Below are 17826 nucleotides of genomic sequence, written 5' to 3'. Positions count from 1 at the left end.
TGTGCCATCTTTTCAAAGTCTGGAAGACAGGGCCACAGTTTTAGTTTGGAGTAAGTTCCAAGCTATATTCACAAGAAATTCCTTAATCTAAAAAAAGTTTCCTTTCCCCCCCCTTTGCTGAAGCAAATTCTTGCCATGGAAAATCATTATTGCTGTTTTGTAGATTTGCATTCATCTTCTAAGATAGTTAAACCTCCTCTCAAAAGATTAAGGCAATTATTATTCATTACAAATATTAACATTTGTACATTTCAGACAAATCAGATTGCTCAGTTCTTTTCATGCTTAATGGGATTAATATAGTACCTTCAAAACCTGGTTACCTGTTAGGTGATACCTCTCCTGCTGCTTAGAGGAAGCAAATGCTAGGAAGCACCATACACCTGCTGTATTTTTAACACAGACACTAACTAGTACCTGATTTAAGAGTGCATTCATATATTTAGTTCCATTTTGTGGACCTAACTACAGCCAACAAATGAACTGGGTAAACATAGAAGCAGATGTCCCAATGGCAGAAAATGCATACTCAACTGAAGAGAATTATTTTTATGACTGAGGACCTCTTATTCCTTTTTTATCTTTTGGTTATCATGTTATATGGAGTATATGGAGTCCTGAGTAGTCTCCCTTTAACTTCTGATGGGAGTCAAGTTTCTCTTCTCACAGTTTTCTTACGTTTTATTTCCACTACTACTGCTGGATAAGCTATCCTTTGAAATATTCAAACCATAGTGAAAAGCAGAATTCAGTTTGCACAATGACACCACTTCTTGAAGAAGCCCACCCTCTTCCGGAGTTTCATTTCCTTCCTTCCCATCTTTCTCCCAAGGGACCAGAATGGATGGATGTTGAGCGAGACCTGCTGGGAGCTGATCTTCTGAGGTATTGCTTAGTGTTTCATTCCGCCTTGCATACTTGTAAGAAGAATAGCCTGCTTTGAAACTTTCTAGGGAAGCAAACTGGGCACTTGATCGTACTGGAGATGGGGATGCCATACTACTGGTGTCCACCTTGTCAGCAATAAAGGTTTTGTCACTACTTTCTTCTTCCAGCCTTGAGAGAGATTCTCTATGGCCACCAGAAGAAACTTGCTTTCTTGGTGATGGAGGGAGCTGCTTCCCGTGGAGGACGCTGTCATCCTGACCGAGGTTCCACTCTGCTTGATCATTAGCACTGCTGCAGAGCAGGGTAAGGTTGCTCTCACTAGGTGCATTCGACTTGTTCTGAAAGAGAGAACATGTGTTTATAGTTAATGTCAGACGAAACGTCCTACACTGAAACAAAAATACTGTAATGGATTTTGTGTGTTCCTAAATCATGGATCCCCTTTGGGGTTCAATGTTACAAAACAACAATCCCAGAAACAATGTAAGAACAAGCGCTTTTACACTTCCTTGCCAGAACACTCTCTTATCCTAAGGATTGCTTTTTGTACAAAGGAAGGATTTCTGTCTCCCCTGTCCATTCAGTCTTTGCACAAGCAATTTTGACAGTGAACAAAGACACACTTTGCTGGTTTGTACCCATAATACGAGAAGGAGCTGGACTAAAACTAAAACCAGATGGCATTTCCTCTTTGCTTCAGTAATTAATTATACTGGCTTTCAATATTAAATTTTTTAGCCAAACAAACAAAAAATGGGCATTTTATTAATGTGACTCCTGTGTGACACTCATAATATAAAATTTTACAAGCTTTTTAAACATTTGCATCAGAATTTGCTGTTCCAGTAACGAATCTTCTACTATAGGATCCCTTTCAGCAAAAGTAAATGTTGGACAGCTGATAGGAGCTGCAATTCAAAAACAAAACTATTTTTTCAACTAACATCACAGCAGTGACTTGATGAGGGTTTTAAAGTTGTAGGCAAGCAGTTTGTTTACACTACAGGTCTTGTGCAACTTTACCTAAAAAAGGATCAAGAAGCCCTCCTAGAAATCTCTGGAGTACTATTCTAGCAGTGCTTCAGGTGCAATTACCACATGGATCCCATGACTTAATCTAGATGGAAAAATCACCATATCACTATGACTAGTTTAAGGATGCAAGGTGAAAATAGAAATAAGTACCTTCTAAACCACATTTTTTTTAAAAAAAAAAAAAAAGACTAAAATCAGCCTGGGAATACCAGATCAAACAGCTAAATATAATATTAAACTATTTGTTTATGTAAATTATTACATTATTCACAGCTCTATATGTGGTTACTGTTATAAGGGAAAAATAATGTTCCAAGATGACTTGGTAAACTGGACAAAGGTGTAACCAATCTCTTGGCTGGTGAAAAACCACCATGCAGTGGCCAGCATAGGTGTACTGTCCCAGGAAGACACACCAGCAATTCTAAGGACTATGCTGCAGTGTCTGAGCTGCATGTTGTTGATTCCACAAGTGCAGGATTCCACTATAAAAGGATTGGGGTTGTTTTTCAAATGAAAGCAGAGCACTAACCGCAGTCTTGTAATCAATGTCATCCATTGACTTAAAGAAATCCAGGCTCTTTGCTCCTGAGAGCTTTCCTTGATCCGAACTGTGTGTGCTCAGCGTGTCCAAAATCTCCCCAAGCAAGTCCATTTCTCCTTGATGCTGAGGAGTTATTCCAGTTTCACCAGAATCATCACTATCATAAAAGTAAGCAGAAGTTTCTTCACTGTCTTCTGATGATAACCTGAAAACAAAAACTTTTCCATCAGCTAAGAACATAAAAGCCATTTTATTACAGCCAATTCCGAAAGTGAGTCAGAGAATGTGTTCCAAGACTTTTGAAAGGGAACGTTTATTTCTTTCTCCTCGAGAATTTTCCTAAACATATATGTATATCTATGGAGATGCTGTTACCATCAGTTGGCTTTCCTGTCTCCTGGCTCTTCCCCAACCACTATAACTGTTACTTCAAGTCACCCTTAATATGGCTTCCCACATCCTCCCTCCAAATTTTACAGTTATTCCAAAATTGGTTCCTCTTTTCCCTTGTCTACACCTTACACTTAGGTCAGTGTCGCTACACCTCTCCAGCTGACCCAGCCACATATTTTGTTCTAGTGGCGAGACTCTTTAACTGCAACTCTTCCTCTGTCATATGGCAAGATTTACTGGAGTATTGCCTATCTGCAAGTAAAACTCGTGCTTTTGTCTCTTATTTTCTCTTTCATTCATTGCAATACTCTTACCTCTGACCCCCACGCTACTGCCGTCTCCTCCCCTTGCTACTACAAAGAGTATTTCCATGGCTCACTGTTTTGATTATATCCTTTGAACACTTCTGTAGCTCCCTCTTCCCTACTGCATCACGCTTAAGCTGCCTGACTTCGCTTTCAAGATCCTTCATGGTTTATATTCATATGTTCATTATCAAAGAGCATCTCCTGAATTCAATCAGAGAATGCCTCACTGCAGCTTAAGCCTCAACTTACAATTTTCCTTTAATTCACACATAGGAAGTTCTTGATATAAAACTCACTAGGCAACATTTCTCTTTCAGACCCTTCAGAAAACTCTCGATTGTGATGACCACAACACAAGACTTAAAGAATAGATTAGCTGAGGTCACTGCCCACCATGTTGACAAACATTATTTCGCTGCTTCTTTGCGTATGTATCTTTTTATCTTGATTCTGTGAAGACTCAGGATTATGTCAAGCTCTTCTAGACACTATAAATAATGAAAATATATAATAGCCTGTTCCTCTTTTTAAAAACAGATTTAATCCTAAAGCACTTGACCTATTTAGATCAAGACTCAAGCTAGCTGCCTGGACAGGAGAAAAATGCGTCACTTGAACTCAGCTTTGCTGAATAACACTAGTTACCCTTCCTCCCATACATACACACACATCCAAACAGGCTTCTTACTTGCTTGTTCTCTCCGTCTCATCATCATCGTCTTCATCCAAGGTAAAATCCTGGTTACTGAGACGCTGGTTGAAACGAGTCTGGAGGACAGAAATTTAACATTATCATTTTTGTTTATTTCTTCTATATCAGCATTACTTATTTGGAGTCTACCTGCTGCTTTACTCATTAAAACTTCCTGAATACTTGATGAGGAAAACCACATATCGATCAAGTCTTCTAAAAGTTGCAATAAGAGGATGTGATGTCCTCAAGCATCACCAATTAAAGAGCAAGAGAACCATTTTTCTTTGTGGCCTATGGAGGGCCTTATTATTTATGCAAAACCTGGAGTGCCTTATTATTTATGCAAAGCCTTGATTAGCAGAAGACTGGCGATTGGAGGAAAAGCATCACTCAAGTTTACTACTTACCCTTTCTTGCAAGCGTATCACAAAAAGCACTGTGGTTTACTATTTTCTGATAGAAATATTTGCCAAGTTTTGGTTGATGTGGTTTACTGAGCATGAAGAAAAATGGATTTTTGAAGTAGAAAATACAAAAGAAGTCAGGAGTGTCTTTACATAGCTATATTTATGTCAGGGTGTTAAACAGAATTGCAAAGGAAGGAGTGTGCCAGCTCGAAAGTGGCACGAAAAATGCCTTTGTGCAGGATATTTTACTGTAAATTACAGTTAACTCAAAGTTAGCGTACACTCAGAGCATCCCATGGGGAGCATGGAGTAGCTGGTGTGCTGTAAACTCACACACTACCATACTGAGTACTCACTAACCTGTTTTATCACATTATTATTTAGCAAACAGAACCAGGCTAAAGATTTCTATTATACTTGAAAAAAGCCTCTACCTTGACCAGAACACTTAAGTCAGGAATTTTAGTCACTTGTGCTTCACAAATGACTGTGCTAAGGTCTGTGCATCAAAAACCTAAAAAGTTTAACTATGCAGGCAATCAATCCACTGAAAAAATTCTGAACCTCAGAAAACTGGCCATAATTTAAAGACATATGGATAGAATTTGTGCAAAGGGAAAATGGTGTTAGCTAACTTTAAAGAAAATCATACGCAAGTAAAAAGAAGTGCTACTGCACACATCTCATCATGCAGTTCACCAAATGCCTAAACCTACAACAAGCCCCTAATGGGGAAGAAATATGGCCTTGATTTCAGGCTACAAGACGTGGAAATCTTGTACTGTGAGGATTTCAGTACGTCCCCTATTATAGATGTTGTAAATATTCTACATGTACCAGGACACTCTCGGTAACCTTCTTCCCCATCATTACTCTTTGCAGACTGACACATTTTTTTCTTGTTCAACAAGAGCAGATTTCATTAAAACAGCAAGTTTTGATAAAACTTTCCATAGTTCTTTGCCCACAAAGCGGACACATGATTCTTAATGTGTTAAACCAAGTAACAATTGACAGAAAATGAGAGAATTATTAGAGTATAAAAACTATGAAAGACCCCAGACTGAGCAAAAGTTATTAGATGGAATGCAGAAAAACAAATTATTGATCTTTCTAACTCCTTCCCAGTTTTGTGAGTTCCTTGTGTCATTCCCATCAGTGTTGTAATCAACCACATCACCACTTGTAACTAAAGGGAGGTTAACCACTCTTAATTGCTATTCTTAATTGGTTATCTCACTGCCACAACTACAGTCACTGTTTTCAGTTTAAAAGTTGCTGCTTTAAATATTTCTCTTCACCGGGACAATTAAAATACTTTGTTTCTATAACACTGCGAATTCACTACTTCCCCAAGAAAATTCTGACGTGACATTCATTGTAGTTACTGGAACAGGCTGCCCAGAGAGGGGTGGAGTCTCCTCTGGAGAGAAAAACCCACCTGGATGCGATCCTGTCCATCCTGCTCTAGGCGAACCTGCTTTGGCTGTGGGGTGGGACTAGATTATCTCTGAAGGTCCCTTCCAACCCCTCCCATTCTGTGGTTTGGTAAAGCTCTAATCCTGGAACTGACTCTTGGACAGCAAAACCCCATCTGTCTCACTTTTTTTGGAATTCGAATCAGAATTAGATACTACCATCGCATTTACTTCTACTAACATAAAGACAAGATTTTGCAGGAAAGAAGGTTCTTTCAAAATGTTGAGAAATTTCAGAAAACAAAACTAAAACCAACACTTGTTCATCTCTAGATGGATTAATCCTGTCAATGGAATAAAATCACACAAGATAACACTCACTAATTTGTCAAAATAATAAATAATGTTTCAAAGAGTGTAGATGGCAAGTTTCAAAAGAAAAAAAAAGAAAAAGAAAAAAAAGGAAGGTTGTGTCTTTGAAAAACAGGAACTGAACAAAATTAATTAGAATCAGCAGACACCACAGGCATAGCGGTGGCCCCTCAGAGCATCTACAAACAGTATTATGCAAGTGTGTTAGTGAAAGAAGAATAACATAATAAAGGAATAGAGCATACGTTGATAAACCTAAAAAAAAACAACAAAAACCAAAACAACAAAAAACAAAAACCCAATGCAAAACAAAAACTTCTAGTTCCTGACGGTCAGACTCTCTCTTTGAAAAAAATAGTTGTGTTACCAATTTAAATGTTTGGGTTACAAAATTATACGAAGACTTTCAAAAACTAAAGCAAATAAAATGGGATTTACATACAAAGAAAAAAAGCAAAAGGGGAAGGAAAGGAAAATATCTGGCTGTAAATAACAACATTCTCCAGAGTTTACAGCTCTGTGAGCTAGCCATGGAGACAACAAGCAACACATGTTTTTGAATAGGTGACTTTCCTCTAGGAGCTGTAATAAAAAAGACTGCAAGGGAGGGGTATGTCCAGACTAGTTTGCAAAGAAAGAAAAAGAAAGAAAGAAACTCTTAATAAATTCCAAAAGGAGAACCATAAATCTTTTTCAGTGCTCCACTACGCAAAGTGACATAGTACGTGCACCTGCAAAAGCTGTCAAAGTCATTTAAGAAGTCCTTCCATTACTGACGTACCCTGCTGTTTGCAGTTATTTAAGCTTTTAATTTCTGTCTTTTCTGCATATTGAAGTGTGTAACCTTTTTTATACCTTTTTATGAAAAAAGGACAGACTTCTGTTTCCTTCCTGATCAGCATTCTAATAACAACCAGACCATTTAAATTTATTACCACAAGAAATGATACGGTAACACTCCTTTCTTGCTGCACCAGAACTTTATAAAGTCTTAATAGACTGTCATGGTTTTTTCTATAAAATAAAGCAACAAACTTCTTTAAAGTACTCAATTGTTTTGCTTCTTCCAACTAGTTCTGCTTACGCAATAAATCTATTATTTAATGTATCTACTTCATATCAAAACTTTATTCAACTTTTGCTATTTCAAAATTTTCTTATCTTCAGGCACACTGCACCGCAAGAACCCACCTCTCATCTTGCTCAGAATATCAGAGTTCACATACTTAAACACAACAAGCTCACGCTCTCCGCAAGCCACTGTTGAACCATCAAGCCTGTGCATAAAGTACAGCACAGGAACAACTGCAGGGGGCATGAGGATATATATCCTTTTTGTATACGTAGTATACATCCTCTTTGGTTTCTGCCCAACTGCAAAATCGCATTCTGCAAGTGGTGTGCTACCTATACAGTTGTGGTAAACGCTGATCACTGAAAAAGAAGGTGCTGACAGAATAAATACGGGTAGAACCAAACAAAGTGAGAACAGGTCCTTTAACTGTTCTCTTCTGCTTGCTGGTAGCCTTGCAAAATGTACTACTTTGGCATAAAAATGTAGACAAAATACATGAATGCTAAAGATTTAAATGTAAGATGGTTACATTCTTGATTGGGCATGAAAGTCAATCTTTGAAATGTCAGCTTTTTATTTAATGCTAGACCTTTCAGAAGCACAGCTTTCTGGAATGAGAGCTTATTGATCGATACTAAGGCAGGAAGTTTAACAAGGCTGCTGCTATTAATTGTCCTCAAAGTGAGAAACAAATACTCTTTTGATAAATGGCAGCCCACATATAATTTCACATTTACCGGCTACTCAATACATCAACACGTATAAAGTTTCAAGAAAAGAAAAATATCTACTATGGTTTAAATCTATGAACTACTGTTTCCTTTTTCTTAAAAATTCAAAGATTATTCATTCAATACAAGAAAGCAAAATAAATACAAGTCCACTGTTATTTATGATTCAGTATTTTATTTTAACTATCCTCCTATACAACGCAATCACAGACATAATTATGGCTTCGCCTCCAGTAGGGAGGCAAAACATCTCTCAATCAAACTTTCTAGTTAAGCGCAACCCGTTGCCTTCCTTTCCGGTTAAAGACTGTAACCTAAAGCAATGTATAATAAAATCACAGGAAAGTACTTCACATTACACTCCAAAAGAGCTGAGACTGATGGGGGAAAAGGGAAATAAGAGCGATGAAAAAATAGTACAGTTTCTAAACTTTCTCTTCTTCAATGCCCTTCTTTTTCTGGGACATTGTACAAATGACCACAAGCTTAAAGTAGGGCTAGGGATACCAATTAGCTACATGGACACCAGACCAGGATAGATGCAAGCAGTAATTCTAGATAATTTCTAGAAAAAATTCACTTGTTCAAAAAAATCACTTGTGTGTTTTTAGTCACAGAAAGTAGCACAAAGTAATGGTGCCTCACAAAAATAAGGCTCTGATATCAGAAAAGTTGTCCTGGATATAAATTAAATAGATATTATCTAAGATGTCATATTTGCTTTTAAATTTTTTTTAAATTATAACATATAATTTAAAAACTATTAATGTTAAATAAAAAAAACCTTCCTAGCATAGAAACATTCTCTACTTAAGAGATTCAGACACATAGATGATACATTTAGAAGAATGTGAAGTGGTTGGAAACATCCACTGCTTTATGAGACAAAAGTGTCATCAAATCTGATACCCTGTTAGTTAAAATGATAGGGAAACAGAGATACACAAACAAAGTAGGTTCCCAATGACAGAAAGAAATCCTCTTCTGTGACAATAAAGATCCTGCAAGAGCAGGAAATCACCCAAAATCTGTTCAAACTCATAGACAACCAGCAATGTGTAGATAAGAGTATGGGAGCAGTACTTTGGAACGACAAGTAAGCTGTAATGCAACAGAGATCTCCGCTGACTTCTGTACAGTTACAGGAACCATTAATATCTGCATTGAGGTAGGATTTATTATAAGTAAGGATGATAAATTCCTTGAGATACTTAGTCATGGATGCCATATTATAATTATTTACATTCTGAATTACTCAGGTGAAAAATTCACAAACTCTAAGCTTCCTAACTTTTATGTATGCTATACTCCTGAACACAGATAATATCTGAGAATTTTATAATGCCGCTTTTGATTTTTAAGGATTAATCTTGTTTCTGCAAATATTTTTAAGAAATAGTTATGGTTTTCTCCAAAACAGCAAATAAACTTCCATTTTTTCTGACGAATCACAGACCATTTTTCCCTCAGGAAGCCTGTGCTACCTCCTGTCCCTCTGAATGAGACCGAGCTGTGACGCTGCCTTCAGTAAGGTACACCTCCAAATATCTAGTTCTCACTCATTCTTCTCAATGGCACAGAGGCTATTCTTAGCAAAACCGGCCGTTTTCAGCTGACACACTGTGGCACCATGCCACACATCAGTCTAGCTGCAAAGAGTGAACCATCTGAAGGCAGCCTGGCTTCACATTAACTGGCAACAAGCAGAAGCTTTAGTGTTTCAAAATAGGACATGGAGATTTTCAGTACCATGTGCAACAACTAAAGCGAGCAGCTCTTTTATAAACAAATATTCTTTATGGGTTTGGGTTTTTTTGTGGATGATTTTAAGAATCATGTTCACCAGGGAGAATTTCGAGTTACAAAAACTAACTAAGAAAAATATCACTTATTTTCCCTTTCCAGTGATTATTAATGCCTTAGGTTTACTCAATGATTAGAGGGAAGGGAAATGAGCGAATGGAGGGTTGGGGGGGTCACAGTGGTGAGAAGAGCAAGAAGATAAGGGGGAACGTGTGTCAGAAAAGAAAAACTAATCAGTGTTCATATGCACAAAGGCATGTGAATGTCCATATGCACACAGGTAGAAAAGGGAACGTGCTTTTGAAATAACAGGAAAGTCAAGAGACCTGGAAGTAACTTGAGTGCACAGTCTGCGACTTTAATGAATCAGAATTGCTGGAAACCCCATTTGTCTGGCTGGAACATGCTACCTGTGTGATAAAATTCCTAAGCAGGTAAAACAGAGATTACTGGTTAATTGATCTTTTGGCTAAAATGTTCATCAGATCCTTAGATAAGCATGGCAAAATCACTGCTGGAAGCACTGTTTGCAGATCATGTGTGATTTTTCAAAGGAAAACTTACCAAAACCACTGAAGTTAAAATGTACAATGCGGATGCGATCCCAAACACAAACATCAAATACCTCTAGCTTTCAAGTTTTAATGGAAGACATCAAGCGTCACAGAAATTTAGATGGAGAAAACCTGAGCAGCACTGAACTCAGACCTATGGACAGTGGAAGAACGCATTTGAGAGAAGCTCTGTATGATGCTTGAAAACAGACACACTCATCGCATTTGCAAGAAAAAAAAGACTATGCCTTAGAAACAGAAATCTTGATTCCAAGCATATTTCTGTCTAAGGCTCCCAACAGAAAGATTGGCATGGAGGAGTCCCTCCTCCTGTTTGCACCAGTAGGAGTCTTCTGCTCAACAAAGGTCTTCCTCTACAAGGTGCTGGGGAACATGGATGGCACTCAGATTTGGATGCTATTCACTTATTTCAGATATTTTAGAGCCTAAATCAGACAATAAACAGAAGGAGAAAGGCATCATCACAATGCAATCTAGATTTTAGGTGGGCTGAGTTGCCCTTTGGTCATGCCTCTCTCTCTCCACTTACTGCAGAAAGAGCTTAGGGTAGCACTGCTGCTAACTTCAGCATTTCAGTCAGTCATGTCTCAAATTAAATGGGTTGAATCCGGGCTTTCACATTCAGAGATGCTAAGATCCCTGCAGGAAAAGCTTTTCCCATTTCTTCTGTGTCTCCCTCCTTTGGGTCCCAGCCAAACTTTATTCCTTAATTGAACTTTTTTATTCATTTTTTTCACTCTTTGGTACAGGACTAGAGAGAGATAGAAAAGGTTAGGGAACATATAGTATGAGAGCTGAAGCTTTAGACATAAGGTTGTGCTCTCCAAACTTTCAGGCCAGAAGGCAAAAGCAACACTGAAGTTGGGACACAGGTCCCAACCGTTAGCTGATGGTTCTTCTGGCTCCCTGTTTTGGCCAGGTGGAGCCAAAACACAATCCGGGGAAAATAGAAGATACACAGCAAATGAAAGCAGAAGATACCACTGTTACATTATCATGTCAATAAATTCTCCTGATGAAAAAATTAATCCATTTATTTCAATCAACTACTAAGGACAGAAAGGTTCATCCTTTTTGAAGTTTTGTAGATACTTTGTGAAGTAGCATTTTTCTTTCAGATCCTTCAGAAAAAAAGAGATTTTGGTAGATATACCAGTATGGTTCATTCGTTTATAGAAGAGAGACCCTCAAAAAGGCTGCCTTTCTATTTGCTAAAAACCTAAAATAGGTGACAACAATAGCCAGAAAATGCACCTGCAAACTTTTTGCTTGCCTAAATGTCTCTCTCAGGAGGATAAATCAGATGTAGATGTAGATGTGATGATGACTTCAACCTGAAAAAACAGCATTCCACTAAATGCCTACAGGGTAACAAAAAATTCCAGAATGATTTCCTTCCTTAACGTTACCCTATCTTTCCTTTCCTTTTTTTTTTTTTTTTTTTTTTTTTAAATTGGCATCATGGTAATTAGTGGAGAGATTTCTCAAGTGATGTTTACTGCAAAACTCAAAGAAGAACAGGCAGCCACAAGCTTTATGGTGGTTTATGGTTGCAGAATGAATGGCAGAACTCTGCTGTGGAGACTTGCAACAGTTCTTCACTTAAAACTATGGTGAGAAGAGATCGGGGTAGAGAAGAGGAAAGAGCTCACACTAATAAGAATACCGAAAAAAAAAAAAATCGTTACAAACTTATACTGCTTCTTTTTACTTTTAAGTGTGTTCACTGACTAAATTAAAATCAGCCACTGCCACTGTTCAGAGACACTATCTACTATCTTCTTGTGGGGAGGAGGTTTGAGCAATCTTGTAATTATACCTCTACTTAGTATTGTACATTCCTGAAAATAAAATTATGCATGACACATGAAAGCACCTAAATGTTTAAGTTTCACCAAATCCAGATAATCTTTCAGTTAAAAAAAAAAAAAAATAAAGGAAGTACCGCTTGATTTCTAAGAGGTCTTCTGTTGTAAAAAGCAAGGTTTATAACAAGGCAAAGGATACATGTGTGCCTGTAGTACTTTGGAAAGGTATCAGAGCCACAAGAGGGCACTCTCGTAATCTACAATTTGGATTTTTGCTGCCTGGCTTTTTCATTTTTAATTAAAAGGAAATCTGACTGTTTTGCAGAATGAAGAGATCTTACTTGACACACCAAGACAAAAGATTTTTCTTCAAATTAAAGAAAGCGAATGATATCTACAATATTTTCAAAATTACACCGCATTAGCTAAAGAAATAGAATTTATTAATCGACCAAATCTTAACTTCAAAACTATATTTTACAGAAACAAAACCTGACTCAAATTAAAAACTAGCTGTTACCGTTCATGACATCTGTCAATTTGTAATGTTTTAGTCAATGAGAGAAGATACCTTCAGCTATATAACCAGTATTATCTGTGGATGCTAGGCATAGATGTGATCTCAAGCACATCATCTGAATCCAAATATAGGTAAAGGCCCCTAATCAGAGCTTTTATGTTTCTGAAATTATTGTAGAGTTGTCTGCAGGATTTCTTTTCTTTTTTTTTTTTTTTTCTCTCTCTCTTAAAAGGGGTCCAGTCTCCTTGTACAGAATATGTATATTCAGCACTGGATTATCACAAGCATTTCGTCTCCTCTTTCATGTTCCCAGAAAAAAAAAAAAGTCTTCAGAATAGCCCAGTCTCACCACCTTTTTCAGGTTCGGAGGGTAATCTGTTACTGGAAGCCCTTTGTAGCTAATGATTATGTCATTTATTTTACCCGGCATTGTAGGGGTATTGATAAATGGGGCACTCTTGAAGGTGAGGTTATTCTGAACACATCTTGCTGCCTGACACTTGCTATCTTTGTTGAACAGAAGCCAAGCATACTTACAGCAAGCTGAATTACATATTGTCTAGTTACTAGGATATACCGCAATAAAAGTGTAAAAGCCACATTTGCGATATGCTTTTAAAAAGAACAAAAACCAGTAATTATTTTCTGTTCGAGAATACTAAGAAAAAAGTTTAGTCTAACTTGGCTTTCATTACCTTATGCAAAAGTGTTTTTAAAACCTTCTTAGACACTGTATTTAAATCCTGCAATGTCATGGGAAGTAGATCACTTGGTTCCTTCGATATACGAACATTTAAGGTAGTGCTGACACACAGGGATTTCTGGTAAATCCACACTTAGAATCCAAATGCCAAAGGCCCAAGTTTCCATTACGGCTGCAAAGTAGTGCATGCCTAAAGGTACAGGTACTACATACATTTCCTTAGAGACAAGGGGACATTGCTAACTTCCTAATTATAAAGTGAACTGGTAGTTCTTACCCGGTATTCTGCAAATCTTCAGGAATGTTTTATTAGCCAGTAAATACTACTGACATCCTGAAATGCTCCATTTTTAATAAGTTACCCTATCACCTGACATAACGGTAAAATTACAAAGATCATATTCACGAAATTGCACAGATCTTCCTGGCATTCCATCCAGGCTCATAATAAACCCACTCTCTTTTTAATTATATATTAATTTGGAACAATTTTATACAGCTCTCATTGCATTTAGGTCCCTGTCTACCCAGAAATCTGCACTACCTGGGAGCATATAATGAAATGGAATTAAAATAGATTATTCAAAAACCAAATGCACAGTAGTCTAATACATGCACTACCGTACCCGACTCATCAATAGTTAAAGGAACTCAGCAATATCGTTGGCAAAACACTGCATAGTTGAAGCAATCTCATGCTTGCATTAATTTTATAAGAAATTACCTGCTAAAATTTTTGGGATATCTTCTACATACCTAATTAATGTAGTAGACAAAACACACCAGAGACGTATTACTAAATCTAGGCATGAAACAGTTAACAGCAGTGCACATGCCAAGGTTTTAATAAGGCTTAACAACAAAAAGCTTCAATCCTCCACTTTCACTAGATTTTGTTGTTGTGGTTTTCCCTTGCTTAGGGCAATCCATCTGTTAATGTTGACTTGCAATATAGTTAAGCTCGCACACATATAAAAAGCCTAGAACAGCTAACCTAAGCAAGAGTAAGCTCAAATGAATATTACAGAGATAGAACAATTCATCTTAGGGCAAGATTAATTGTGTGTGCGCGCACACGCGTGCACACAGGCACGTATGAGTGCACTCCTGTTATTTTTTTATTCTTTTTAGGAAAGACTTTCGAAATGCAAATTATAGGAGGGCAAGCTGATCACTACAGTTTGCAATAACACATTTAATTATTTATCCTCCGATTAGGTTTTGACAGCTATTTTACATGCTATAATTTGTTTTGATTTACTGTTTTGTTTTGGTTTTTTTTTTTTTAAAGCCTATTGCCAATCTGGCAAAAAAAAAAGTAATAAAACCACTATGACAGCAATGATAAAGCTTAGTAAATATTCATTGTTAAAAACGGCTCTGCACTGTGACCAGTGCTGGTATTCTCCCTGGGCCAAACTGGCCTTGTTTTCAATAAAACCAGAGAAGTATCCTTTCCCTTGAGCCCTGTTAGGCTGAGGCTGCAGTTGGAACTGTCATCTTCACACAAAAGCAAAGGGGTTGGGTTTTACAAACGCAAAGCCTAATTGGGAGATCTTCATGGTTGTACCCTTGACATTTATTAAAGCCTCATCAACAAAACAGGAAGTAACCGTACTAATTAGCAGACCCACATACAAACTACTATTTGTTGGGGTAAAAGCAGATTCACTTCCTATTGTAAAGGAAATGTCCGCCCAGACCCCAAAATCCTGTTATGAACCAATCATTAAAATGATCTTTTACAGTGAAGGAAACTTTCATATCATACATAATGTTTTGAAGTAAACATGTTTCACAGCATCTCAGATAACTAATAGTTAGTATTTGTGTTTAACTGTTTCCAAGAAGTGGAGAACGAAAACCGTGATGCATAAATCTAACATGACATAAAATATAACACCAAATTCTTAAGTTTTAAAATATTTCAGTATGGAAAAACAGTGATAAAGGACAGAGGTTCCTCTCATTTGGAAGCAAGAGGACCATTAAAAGCAATCTCTCTCTTTTGTTTGTTGTTTGTTCAGGTTTCGGGGGCGATATTTGAATACACAGACATTGCAACTTAGTCAATATCTGATCCTTACTTTAAATATACATCAAAATGCATGAACTGCACATTAGCACTATCCTTATACTGCTATAGACACTCACGGGCACCATTTTAGAAATCTGGGTTCATTTGCAGGATAAAGAGTTACAGAAAAAAAAAATTAAACCTGACAACAATAGCAATCTGTGAAATTAGCTTCTTTTAAATGGAAGATTCAGTACTAGATCAAACATATACACATGCAATCGGGAATACAAATATATATTTTTATTTGGACGTAAAGCATAAAATTCGCACTTATTCAAAAAGAACTTGCATTTATGTCATCTTATTCACATACTTACCAAGATCAAAAAAGAAAAAAAACAGAGTAGCAACAGCAGACTATTATTTTTTAGAAATATTTTGGTTGGTTTGCTTTTGGGGATGAGGGAAAAGTGGGAATAGCTTGAGTGAGAGGTGAAGGAAACTGCACAAGACCGGAGTTCTTGGGGAGGGATTACCATTTGCTCCTTCCTGCCCACTGGGCTCAAGTGACATTTGGGACAAGAGCTGGGGAGAAGACTCAGGATCTTCTGTTTGCAGTAGGGCAAAACTGTAGGGCTATTAGTTACAAGCTTTGCTAGTAAACAAATCCTATATAAGTGCATGTATAATAGAAGGCAGCACTACCATATCAGTAAATTACTGCAGATTTCTTTAATAAAAGCAGCCTATAAAAATTCACTGACTATAAGGGTACATTTGTGTTTACATGGATACACAATTCTAAATGTACAAGTATAGAGCTCTAATGTTAATAACACAAATAGTTCTTAAAATATTTGTTTCTAATAGATAACTGTAATTTTAATATATAGCAACTCCCCCCCAAATAATTTGATAATGTGAGGAACTAAAATGCTTTTAGTGCAGTATAAGCCAACATTCACAGATTAGTGCAGCTGAATCTACAATTGTGTATATCTTCTCTTCTGATACTCAGTGAGAAAAAGTCTACTGTACACGAGTTCCTAAAAGAATGCAGGCAACATAGTTGCCTGTATATAAAAATATACTGGGGGTACATAGTTGAAGACTTTATCACTGGCTTTAAGAGATCAAGAAAACATGTACAAAGTAAACCCTGCCTAAATAATTAAAGCAGAAAGTCTTTGTATTATTTATAACCCTACTAAAAATAATGACTTAATACTAATGTACAATTTCAATGTTGTTTAGCAATAATCTGCATCAGTTCTATGTTGTTTCACAAACTTTCTATTTATTATGGTAAAAACTAATTCAAAATGAAATTGATTAAACAGACAGTCCAGATTTTTATCACTGCAATATCTAATGTAGGAAACTAAATTATGTTAGATCAGCTGGACTGAATTTTTATACTTAATTCTTATCTGAGGAAGATATATGCATTAAAAATCCATATAAAAACATTCATTATGTATATTAAAAACACGCAATAACAATATAATGTAAAAATATATGCCCACACATTAAAATATGTACATATGCAGGCATTTATTCCCAGAAAAAAGTGTTACAAAAACTATTTTATTGATATCTTTGAAATAAAACTGTCAAAATGAATCCAAAGATACTAAAACATTTGCCAAAGTTGAAACATTACACCTGTTACTTCAAATCAAGACTAGAAAGGATTAGAGAACAAAAGGACAAGAGATTGGCACTGTATTAACTAGCTGACTTATTAATAAAATAATAAATCATAACTATCTGAGCAAGGTTAAGAGCCAGACAACTGCCAAATCAATTTATTAGAAATGCAAAATTAATGCGCCCCACTATAAGAAACTAAAAAAAAATAGCTTAACACAGATCTGTGAATAGACCAGAATGTATTTGCTGTGAAAAGCCTTTATCAAAAACAGTATTTAAGAATTAATTCTCAGATCTACACCTATAAATCTCCTTCTTTTCCCCCTCTCAACAGGGATGAAATATGAACAGTATTTTTCCTCCATTCAAGCAATATAGCAGTATTTCTATTAGTATAGCCTTCTAATCCCACTATGCAAACACAGACAGTAATCTTGAACAGATTCCCTGATGCATTACTATAAGTAGCAAAAAATTTTCGTGTGTGTGAAGAACATCACAAGTTTCAGGTGTCTTACCTGTGCCAGTCTCCGTTTTTCCGAGTTTGCTCTTTTCTCATAATGCAATGTGTAGACAGGACCAGTCTGTCCTGCGCCAGCGCTGCAAGTTCCGTACTCTTCCTCATTCTCCTACAACAAAACAGATTTAAATTCCTTTATTTATGATCATTATCTGCAAACCTACCTTCCATATTATGCATGCAGAATGCATTCAAAATTATCTTGCCACAATCTATTACTGTCATGAAAATACCATCTGTAGTAAGAAAATCAAATTTAGCTTTTTAGGAAGCTGAACTATCAACATTGTCATTTAAAAGATTAATTGTTCAAATGTCTAGGAAATATTTTTGAAAGTTTTCTTAAAATAGCATAAAAT

General features: G+C 36.6%; 1 protein-coding gene across 1 annotated transcript in view; it reads right to left on the bottom strand.

Annotated features, from left to right (window-relative positions):
- Nucleotides 1-583: 583 nt before the first annotated feature.
- DENND1B (DENN/MADD domain containing 1B) overlaps nt 584-17826 on the bottom strand; it is a 170586-nt gene continuing 153343 nt past the window's right edge. Inside the window, exons 20-23 of the mRNA XM_009884930.1 lie at nt 17466-17576; nt 3857-3936; nt 2456-2672; nt 584-1226 (exon numbers count right to left, since the gene is read on the bottom strand). Of these exons, the coding sequence (XP_009883232.1) occupies nt 675-1226; nt 2456-2672; nt 3857-3936; nt 17466-17576 (960 nt within the window). The 3' untranslated portion in view covers nt 584-674. The remainder of the gene's footprint in view (nt 1227-2455; nt 2673-3856; nt 3937-17465; nt 17577-17826) is intronic.

This window comes from Charadrius vociferus, unplaced genomic scaffold, assembly GCF_000708025.1.
Source record: "Charadrius vociferus isolate BGI_N301 unplaced genomic scaffold, ASM70802v2 scaffold163, whole genome shotgun sequence".
In the NCBI taxonomy this organism is placed as follows: Eukaryota; Metazoa; Chordata; class Aves; order Charadriiformes; family Charadriidae; genus Charadrius; species Charadrius vociferus.
Note: the sequence above shows the minus strand (reverse complement) of the source record. Positions and strands in the feature narration are given on the sequence as shown.